The following is a 10,730-nucleotide window of genomic DNA, read 5'->3' as shown; positions in this document are numbered from 1 at the left end:
CAGTGTCTCTGTTCCTTGTTGTTTTTACTTCCCATTCCAGAGCACATAAACACGAACGCACAAACAACCGTTTCCTGTTCGGATGGACGCGATCAAGGCCGCGCTGGACGGAGCCCAAGTTAATCTGCTGAGTGGAAGATATTTCTGCGGAGTTGAACGCAGCAGTCACAACCTTCCAACGCAGGAACTCAAAGACTGGGGGGGGAAATACACATTTCTTTATTAGATGAGGTTTTTACCCCACGTACCAAAGTCACTCAGTCCTCCAATGCGTCCAGACGTGTCATGACAACTGATCAAAGTAAAACGTGTGTAGGATTTTGGGGGATCTGTTGGATCTACGGACGTGTTGTCGTGTGTCAATCTGTGTTTTTTTTTTGTTAAAAAGGCCACTAATGACAAAATCCAAACATATTGAAGGTTGTTTCAATCAGTTAATGTAGGAGGTGTGTGTGTGTAAGTAAAGGTGATAATTAAGCTTAGGAAGGCCAATGTTGGGGTAAAAAAAATACAGGTTATTTTTTTAAGGTGACTTCCAAATCAATCCGGCGGTAGAACCCCCCCCCCCCCCCCCCCCCCGCAGCACAGCAGATAAACATCAGCGAGTCACACGTAATGCACGGGGCAAAGGAGGCTCTGCAGGAACCGCAATGAGAAACTGAAGCCAGAGACACACTCGGCCTGCTGGCCAGCCGCTAATTAACCTGCAGCACAATATGGAAGCCGCAAATGCTCGCCAGCACTTAATGTTCAAAGGTCGGCGAGGACGCCTGCGTGTTCCTTTTGAAGAGGGTCAAGCTGATCTCTCATGCCGGCAGCTTGTTGAGCGATTATGCAGCAAGATATCAAAGTGTTTGCAGTGGGACGTCATCCTCATATCCGGGTCAGACCGTCTCTGTTGGACTTCTCTGGGCCGCAAGCGTGCACACACACACACACACACACACAGTACAAATCTGTGTGTGCTAACGATGCAACATATTAGTGGAGGGTAAGTAGCGGTTATGAGATCATATGAAGAATACTATTTCAGATATGTGGAGCGACAACTGAGACGTTCACTGCAGCGCTAAGGGTTTACAATAATGTGTAATTCATCGGGTATTTTCTCAGCATCCTTTGAGTTTCATAAATCTTTATCCTTGTATGCGAGAGTGAATTATGAGATTAGAAACGATGACAAAGGGTCTGCGAGAATGGATTTTACAAAGCTCGCAAGAGTGTGAATGATGCTTGAATAATTCATTGCAAAATCTTTAAACTACAATACCACTGGTTAAGAATAAAAGGTTCCAATGAAAAACTTGGCTTGAGTTACTTTTTGTCCAAATAAACGTCGGGTTATCTGCAGCCCTGCTTCTCAGGTCGTCACGGAAACCTGTTAAATGCACAATGACAACGTCCACTCAGAAACAACACGCCGCTTCCTTTCCTTTCCCAGGCCCTTTGCGCTCTACGTGGATCTGCATCTCCAGCTGATCTGCAGCCTAAAGGGCTCAGGACTCAACGATCCTCAGGTTGAGGGACATGGAAAAAGGCTTCAAAGCCCTCGTTTAAGTCTCCCGTCTGTGGGGGAAGCAGCGCGGCCACGATGCTTTGATGACACGACAGCACGGAGGGCTGTGGGTGCTCGGCGCCGTGGGAAAGACGGAGCTGAGGAGTGCTGCTGGTGGAGCTGCTCCATGCAGCAGGTCAGGCTGCACCAACTGCGGCTGCTTTTAACCCGTAGGAGCACTGGAGCATGTCCCTTCACTGTAAAGCTGGATGGAGGAAATAACTTTGAAACAAAACAAGAGACACGCTGAACATTAATTCATGATGTTTTATTAACTTTTCAATTATCGCAAAAAGACCAAAAAAAAGCTAAAAATTAGTCAGTAAAATAAACATTGGCTAACGTTTTAGGACGCCAGTAATTCCAATAATGGAATAAAGTAAAAAGAAAATCTTTTCATTCCAGCGTGAAGCTCCTCTTTAGTTCTTTAATCATCCCACACAGACAAACACACACTTTTTTGCCTTAACGTATCCAAACTCACAGCTTTGCTGTAAATCGTTGTATTCCTCCACAAATGATCAATTAAACAAAAAACAACTCCGTTGTTGCATATTTGAAATCAAATATGACAAAAGGATCATTATTTAGCAACATGACAAATGGTCACATCTCATTTGTATCCAAATGTATTGTGTAGTGAAAAAAGATTGGACCAACAAAGATGAATATACATTTTGATAAAAGAAATTGCCTTTGGTTACAAAGAGACCAACACAAACAGCAGGTACACTGGATAAAGTCCTGAAAAGTTACACTTTGGTTTGTATGTACACAAGAAAACCCCAAAAAGTTGTGACCTCAGTATTCCACAAAGATGTTTTTCAAAAAGGGGGCAACGCTGAGGTTCATCGTGTAAAACAGATTTCACGGAGCAGATGTGTTTAAGCTTTCCATTTGAACGCGTCATAAACTGTAAATAAGGGACTTCTGTGTCTAAATCGAAAGCGTTTAAAAAGGGGAGTGCAGCCACTCTGACGGAGACGGATGCAGATTCCCGTTTATCTCATGAGAAGTTTACGCGGACCGATTCTAAACCAGTTACTCCCGCGTGCGAACAAATCAAATCAATTTTCTGTATGCTAGTTAGTGATATCCCCATAAATAAATCTGCGAATCCCAAAAAAAAAAAAAGGAAAGAAAAGTCACAAAAGGGAATACAACGTGCTTTTGAACGTTTGCATTAGTTACAAAAGTCACACCAGCAGCTAGAAAAGGTCGTTTATCTTTCATAGTAAACTCTCTGTCAAACCCACAGCGTCACCAGCAGCTTGTACACAGACAGATGTTAAAGTTCAAGTAATAGAGTGTTGGAGTGTGTGAAAGTGCCAAAACGCTGTCTCGCTGCGCTGCTGGAGCCACAGCTGCATCTTCCTGAGAAGGAGCCTCTGGTCCTCTGCTCATCGGCGATAAAGATTAGGGAGGATTCTCGTTTGTCAGAAGGGGAACCTCATTGTTTCTTTAGATCCAGATTCCGTGGTGACGCCACTTCCCAGATGGACAAAACCTCCCCTGGGGACGGGGTGTTCGGGATAGCAGTCAGACAGCTTTGGAGATTACAAAAAAAAAAGGGGGGGTTTGGGGGGTCCGGAGGTAGAACACGGAGGCCTGTTTGATTTTAGTGTCACGGCTCTGTTCCAGGCGGAGAGGGGAAACAGGAACTCGGGCGACAGCTGTGACCGACTGGTGTGAGACATAAACAACACAACCAGGACTTAAACACACACAAAGAGACGGCCGACAGCCTCGCAGACGTCCCGCTGGACGCGTTTCTCTTCCTGACGCTCCGGCGCTTTCTTTATCACATCCGATCCCCCTGTGGTACCGGGATACGGATGTGACCGACAACATGATGGAAGAGATTTAAAAAAAAAGAAAAATGGTTTGCTTCAACCCAACCTGAAAACAGACCACACACACACACACACACACACACACACACACACCCCTTCTCTTTAAGCATCTGAAAAGATTTTGTCGACTGCATTAAAAAAAAAAATCCAAAAAAAAAATCCAAAAGTAGAACAATTTACTAAAAGAAAAAAGGGCTACCTGAGCAAAATGTTCAGTACTGTGAAAGACAATTACGCATGTAAGTAGTGCATACATGAGGCCATACATAGGATATCAGGACGCTGTGCAATATAATGCAGTCCAACGCCACACAACTAGTAACTACAAAATGACAATAACGTTAAATCCACCGGGATTTATTGTCAGGCTTCAAATTGGATTACGCTAATTTATTCCGGGGTTACTAATAGAAACTGTAGAAAAACGTTCTTACAAACAGGTGTTAAGAAAACGGAAGAAAAAAAAAAGCAAGCGTGTGAAAACGGTTTATTTTGAAAGGGCATTCTGTAGTTTCCTTTTCCATTTAACTCGAGTTACCATTAAAAAAAAAAATTCCCAGATCTCTTGTAATACCAAAGTAACTGCACTGCGCAGCCGCCCCCCCCCCCCCCCCCCCCCCCCCCCACCTTTCACACTTACACACCTCTATCTGCAATGTCCACGAACGCACTCAGCGCCACGGCGGTGAGGTCAGGCGTGCTGCACGGCCAGCTCCTGCCCTATGAAGCGGCGCAGGCGCTCCAGGTACTGGCTGTACAGCTCAATGTCGTTGTGCCCCGCCCCCTCCACCCACAGAGGCTCCACGGCTTTGGGGCAGCGCTCGAACAGAGCCAGGCCGTGGGAGAAGTCGATGACCTCGTCCTCCGTCCCGTGGATGATGAGCACCGGGGACGTGATCTTGGAGACTTTCTCGATGCTGGAGGACGGAGAGAATAAAAAAACAAAAAAAAAAAAACAAGGTAACTGACGATGTGTGTACAATGTTAATGGCGGTCTCTCGAGTACAGCCCTTGTGGACATTGCAGCAAACAAACATGCACGCGTCCCTTCTAGGACCCTGAAGGGAGCCAAAAAGATCGTAGCCGTTCCTGTTCGCTAGTGCACTTTATTTTTAAATATTTTTTAACTAACTTTTATTCTTTTATTTTAAACTAACCCATAGCCTTATACTACTAACCCATAGCATTGTATTTTATTTTATTCCTCGTGCACTGTTGTCTTGTCGTCCATTACCGTACTGTCTACTGTTACGCACCAACCGCCAAGTCAAATTCCATGTATGTCTGACATATTATGGCAATAAATGTTTCCTGATTCTTGATGCGCTCGTGACGTATCGCGCTGACGACGAAAAAGGGCGCGGACGAACGCAAAGGCGGAAATCCCCCAAAACAGACGGAAGCCTTAAACACTCGTGTCCTCCCTCGGAATGTTTAGGTGGAGATCAGCAGATAAAGAGGCTGGAAGGATGCCAGCTGCCCACTCTGAAAGCTGGAGGCTTCCTACACATAATGAAGGTTCCCTCTTTTGTAAAGTGCATCGCATGATGAAGCACTCACATTCTGAAAGCTGCAGATCTAAATTAAAAGACAATTTCCAAAAAAATGAACTCATGTTGTTTGTTATGGTCCAAGACGTGGAAAAATATTAGCCGCCATGAACGACTCTGTCCAAAAGCCCTAAACTAGCATGCTGAAAAGAAATCAGACTATATCAGAACTGCTCCCTAGACGAGGGAATGGTGGCGCGATGTCATCGTGTTGGGGCACATTTTCTGTTCCATAAAACACTGATACAATAGAGCTCTTTTGGGTGTGAAATAGAAGAGCGTGCATCCCGTGGGGGATTTTAAAAAGTCCCTGGCACATGATCTACGGAGCAGCTCTAGACGTTACACATGATGTCATCACAGGTTTCAGACTCCATGAACCTCCCCAGGCCACGTCTGAATATCTTACTTGAACTCGCGAACACCGTCTTTATCTGCCATTTAGGTTAAAAAAAGTGTTGGACCGTAAGAGTTTATTACCTGAACGTAATTGGGTGCAAGTCCAACCCTGCTGTTAAAAGTCACAGATAAACTAGGAATAGCTCTCACTGTAGGTCACTTTTAGTACAAACAGAGATTTTGGTCGCCGTAGACGATGACACGATGGTTCTTCTCTGAAATATTAGTATTAGGGTGGCCTGCCCACATCTAGAAGAATAAAATACAAACAATGTCCATCGTCACCGAGTGAAGACATTAACACAGCCATTACGGAGCTGCTCTTTCAGTGTAGCTGTTTCTCTTGTACAAGAAACACTTTCAGCGCAAATAGCAATTACGCTTCTCCGGTAGCAGATCTGTAATTATTTGGAAATGCCAACTGGCAGCCAAATACTCTCCATAATCTTTGTGTGAGCCTGTTCAAAGGAACACCTTATTTTGGGATTCTACGGCGCAGAAAAAAGAAAAAAAGAATGTGACAAAAGGCTTTGTTTGTTGTAGGAAGATTTCTTAGACAAAACTGTAATCCTTAGAGCCGGTTGTCAAATGCTACATATGTTGTCATGTGCGCGTGCTAACAAACACAAATGGAATGTTTGTCACCAAACAAGAGACTTACTTGGGGAACGCGTCGAAGCAATACGTCTTCTTGGTGTCGGGAAAGGCCACTCGCATGCCGGACGTCAGGGGGGAGTGAAGCACCACGGCGCCGCACTCGTACCGGGACGCCAGGTCCACGGTGGGGACGGTACCAATGCTCTGTCCGTACAGGATGATATTCTCCGGGCTGATGCCATACCTGACAAAAAAAATAATAATAATAATAATTAAAATAAATATATACTGGGTTTACAAAACTCAGCCTTTTAAATAATCAACTCAAATAAGTGACGCTTTTAATGGCTACAGCATCTGCAAATGATTAAACTCCCTTTATAGAACCCCTCATTGCAAACAAGAAAAAAGGCTCCGGATGTTCCTAGAAATACCAGTGGAAGCATAGATGGCCAGTTCAAAGTAAAAAAAGGAATGCTGGCTACACTACCTGGACGTGGCAGGAAGAGTAAGCTTTGTACGGCGGCCACAGGCTTTCTAAAGGAGGGAGACGGCCAAAAACCCTTGAATACAGAACACCTGCAGCAAGCACTGAGGCTTCAGCTTCCACAATCAGACGCCAACTAAACGCCACAACCGACCCAAATGGACAAGAAAAGTCGGCGCTCAAAAATATTTTTAAAAGCCACAGACATTTTGGGGATTCTGTTCTGTGTAGCGATGAATTCACCTAAAAACAAGCTTTGGTCAATACCATTTTCATTTATCTTTTTTTTTTAAAGGACATACAACATTAGGGCTGTCAATAGATAAAAAAAACAACAACAAAAAATAATTAATCTCACATTTTGAAATTCATTTATCTTGATTAATGGCGATTAATGAATGTTGTTGTTACAATGTTGTTTATAATGAATGTTTTTCTTCTAAAGACTAAATCTTAAAAGTAATGAGTAATCACTTAATTGAAAGAGCGTATTTTAGACACTGTTGTTTAATTGTTAATGTTATTTTAAACACAAAACTACATACATTTGATCATCTTGGAGACAGAATTCCACCGGGTGGAACATGTTGAACTAGCGACTCCTCCTGCGGTCCTCGTGCACTTTGCTCTCAACTCTCCATCATTTGAGGGCTTTGTTTGAAGTGCCATCAATCTCCCCACATTTAGCCGGGACGTTTTCAAACCACGGTCTTTTAGGGACACGGTGGTGGTCCTCTGCGGACTGTGTGCCATGTATGGTAGATGTTGAGATGGAAGTAGCATAGCAGCTAGCTTAGCCTGGCAGCTAGCTTAACATAGCAGTGTTTTAAGTGGTCCGTTTGCGACTCACCCCCCTTCTGTTTGACACGTGGAGTAATTCCTCTGCACAGTTCCCTGCTGTATGTCACACCTCTGTTTGTTTTACTTCCAATGCAAAAAGCTCTCTCCATCTGGATGTAACTGACTGCAGCTAGCGGCCGTTTCCGCGGTCAACTACCGGAAGTAAACAAACGTGATAGCGGTCTGTATATAAAAAAAAAACATACCGTGAGCGCAGGGCGTGCCAGGCGGCATCGATGTCCGCGTAGAGGTTCTTCTCAGAGGGCTTGCCGGTGCTGGCGCCGTAGCCGGAGTAGTCGTAGGAGAAGATGTTGCAGTTGATGCGAGTGCCGAGGCCGATGTAGAAACTGCTCATCTGGCCCAGGTCGACTGCGTTGCCGTGGGAGAAGAGCACTGTAAATCTGACAGGACACACAGGCAAGAGACGGCGTAAGCAAACAGGCCCACGACCCCTCAGATGTGATGAAGTTACAGTATTCCGTGGACGAGTTCCCCAACGCGGCAACGTGGCGATGAACCAAACCATAAGCGACACGGCTTTAGGATCCAAAGTGCAGGAGGATCGGTTTACCTCTCGTGACAAATGACTTCTGGACATTTCGCACAACCCGAGAAGGAGGGTATCCACTAGAAGAGCTGTCCGTCTCGCCCTCGCCTTTTATTCATGAACGCACGTTGAGCTCCTTTGAGAAACCGGAGACTTTTTTCGACACACGGGACGGTTGTGTTTTTGGAAGCCTCCCTGTGCGGGTTTGGGTTGTGAAACCACGCGGCCCGTGGCTTTGCCCCCGTGGCTCTCTCCACTCGGAATGCAGAGGTAACAATGACTCTGCCATATCGCGTCTAGTGTGGATTCGTTCATGTAACACAAGCTCGACATTAATAGAAGTCGCACAGACTGTAACACAAGCCTGTCCATGTCTTTTTAATTGATTTAGTGAATTAATCAGCAGCAGCACACAGCAACAGGATGGCCATGACACTGCTGTTAAATACTTTTACACTACATCATAAACATAAAACTTCTGCTAAAGTCTAAAGGGAAGAAAGCCAGACACTATTTGTCACTAAACAGTGGAACAAATAGGAAGTAAACGTGGACCCAAGCGGTGAAATTTCAGTGAAAGTGTTCAAACAAAGCGCGTCAGACAGAGGGACACAGGTATATTCAGACAGACAGTAAGAGTTTTCTGAACATTTAAGCTATAATATATTAACCTGGATCTGAGCAAATCATGTGTCCTTTTCAATAGACAAACGGGAGATGACAAGAGAAGACAACCTTTCAGTCAGCAGAATCAACAAGGAGACAGGTTAAGAAAGTAGACCTGAGTGCGAGTGAAAGAATACTGACAAGGAAGGAAGGTACGGTGACACACAGTCAAAAGAAACCCATTAACACAGACTGGCAAGGTAGGCCCACCTGGCGTTTGGAACGCAGCGGATGTACATGCAGCCAACGCGGTTGCCGCGGCTGGACCGCGCGAGGAACACCTCGATCGTGTCCAGCTCTCTCTGAGAGTACTGAAACTCCGCTCGCTCCGTCAGGTGGAGCTTCCATCTGCTCTCCACGGGCCCTCCGCTCCCGGCGACCGATGCACCGCTCCGCGCCCGCAGGCTGGATGTCCCTGTTGTCCCTGCTGCTGGTGCTGGTGCTGGTGCTGCTGCTGGTGCTGCGGGTGGTGCTGCTGCTGCGGGTGGTGCGGGTGGTGCAGGGCCAGCCTCTAGGTCTGGGAGGAAGGTGTAAGTGGGCTCAGGCGGCAGGAAGGCGAGCTTGGCGGCGATGCGGCCGGGACACGGCGGGCAGCAGAAAAGGCAGCAGAGCTCTCTGAGAGAGAGGCCATTCATCCTTCACTGTGCCGGGGGGGAAGACAAGAGGATCACTGTGACTCCACAACATCCCAGTGTTAAAAACAATGACATTCTTATTACGATGTTATGTATAAAGGCATCCAGTCATAATGATGGTAATGTAGCTAGAAAAGCTTAATTCCTGGCTTATCTTTTCCAGTAAATACACGTCATGTTTTTTTCGTTTTAGTCTCAGAGATGTTAACTGTGACATTACACAAAGAAACAAATCAAGTCCTTAGAGCAGAGCGGCTGGAACAGTTACATCTCAAGAATGTTCCCTTGAGAAGTGACACAAACAATAAGGGTTGGTTCTTCAACCAAACCGATAATTATTTCTGCTTTAACTTTTTGGACGTTCATTAACCGGCTTCAAATAGGCACAGACAGCGGTCTGGTAAACCATTTAATCATAACTCATCACTTGCTCATTGGCAAAAATAGTTCTTATTTTTAAAGAGTCATTGAATGCAACACAACAAACATAGAATACATGTGTTGGACAAGGACAGTAAACGTACCTGTTGAGTATGAGCTTAGGCCAAGACGAAAGTAAAAAAAGGAGTCAAGTTGAAAGAGTCAAAACAAGAAAGACTTCTTCCTCCTCTCCGGTCTCCTTTGAACGCAGGATCCTGATCGTAAATGTGCACAGTCAGCAGAAGCAGGAAAAAAAGTAGTGGAGCCGCACGGCTGACAGGAAGTGTTATTTACAAAGTATCTGCTGAGTTATCTGCGTGGGGACTAAAGTCCAGATCACATCCATTTTGTGCATTTGTTGAGCTGTTGACGAGGCACCCAAACGTGCCCTGTATTATATTTGAGGGGAAAAAAAACCCGATCACTTCTGGACTGTCTTCGAGGAGCAATAAGCGTTTCCGATGGGACTTACAACACGGGCTGCGAGCGTTTCCCTTCTCCCTCCCAACTGCATTCCCTTAAAAGTATTTCAAGCAAACGTGTGAGGTATGAAAACTACAGGTGACACATCAGCGGGGAGAGAAGCCGCTGGTGTGCGCGTAGCAGCTGACGCCACGGCGGCTTTAGCTAGCAAGAAGACGTAAACACGGCTAGCCGCTCGCTCAAAAACAATCGCCCGTTCGCCGGCCTCGCGGAGCAAAACGCCGCAAATACGCAGTTCCCGACGTGTGCGGCTTTCACCGTGAATCCATCCCGCACAGCGCTGGCGTCTCCTTTCGGGTTTTACGGCTGTCGTCTTGTCATTTAAGTTAATCCGTGTACGTGCGGGGTTTTCCTTCCTTCTCCGCCGTTTCGATGCACCCGGAAGTGACAGCTGACCGGATGTGACGTCAGGAGTTTCCATTGGACAATTAGTGGAAACTCGTCGCCGGTGTGGGTCAACGACGCCGCGCTAGAAGGTGACATTGTTGAACCTCATTGTTCAGTTGCACCTTTTGAGAAAATAAAGAGATTGTTACCGCAGTGCCTATGAATCATCACAATAACTCAGTGTCGGTGACGAAAAGTAAAGTTGGTGGGACTTTGTTACTGTTCGTGAATAAAAAAAACAGGACGTTTATCTCTCTTGTTTTGCGTCGGCAACCGTGATAATATAAAACATGACGGGAATACGTCACCTG

At 45.7% G+C, this 10,730-nt stretch overlaps 1 protein-coding gene across 2 annotated transcripts; it reads right to left on the bottom strand.

Annotated features, from left to right (window-relative positions):
- Positions 1-1,808: 1,808 nt before the first annotated feature.
- On the bottom strand, positions 1,809-10,727 carry abhd17ab (abhydrolase domain containing 17A, depalmitoylase b). 2 transcript variants are annotated; one of them, XM_078108558.1, is made up of 6 exons: positions 9,654-10,727; positions 8,705-9,135; positions 7,488-7,682; positions 6,019-6,198; positions 4,053-4,325; positions 1,809-3,454 (listed from the first exon to the last, which is right to left on the bottom strand). In XM_078108558.1, the coding sequence occupies exons 2-5, from the start codon at positions 9,127-9,129 to the stop codon at positions 4,100-4,102; spliced, it is 1,026 nt and encodes a 341-aa protein (XP_077964684.1). In that variant the 5' UTR covers positions 9,130-9,135; positions 9,654-10,727; the 3' UTR covers positions 1,809-3,454; positions 4,053-4,099. The 2 variants fall into 2 exon arrangements, with proteins under 2 accessions (XP_077964684.1, XP_077964686.1); XM_078108560.1 differs by having other exon boundaries at positions 1,809-3,371; positions 9,654-10,649.
- Positions 10,728-10,730: the final 3 nt, after the last annotated feature.

This window comes from Gasterosteus aculeatus, chromosome 8, assembly GCF_964276395.1.
Source record: "Gasterosteus aculeatus chromosome 8, fGasAcu3.hap1.1, whole genome shotgun sequence".
NCBI lineage: Eukaryota > Metazoa > Chordata > Actinopteri > Perciformes > Gasterosteidae > Gasterosteus > Gasterosteus aculeatus.
Note: the sequence above shows the minus strand (reverse complement) of the source record. Positions and strands in the feature narration are given on the sequence as shown.

What these genes read in the sequence shown, in the direction of transcription:
- abhd17ab (XM_078108558.1), bottom strand. Translation starts at nt 9,129, where the DNA reads ATGAATGGCCTCTCTCTCAGAGAGCTCTGCTGCCTTTTCTGCTGCCCG. An exon ending in CGCTGCGTTCCAAACGCCAG is followed by an intron (nt 7,683 to 8,704) that starts GTGGGCCTACCT and finishes GTGTCCTGTCAG; the next exon opens with ATTTACAGTGCTCTTCTCCC. An exon ending in TGCTTCGACGCGTTCCCCAA is followed by an intron (nt 4,326 to 6,018) that starts GTAAGTCTCTTG and finishes TCCGTCCTCCAG; the next exon opens with CATCGAGAAAGTCTCCAAGA.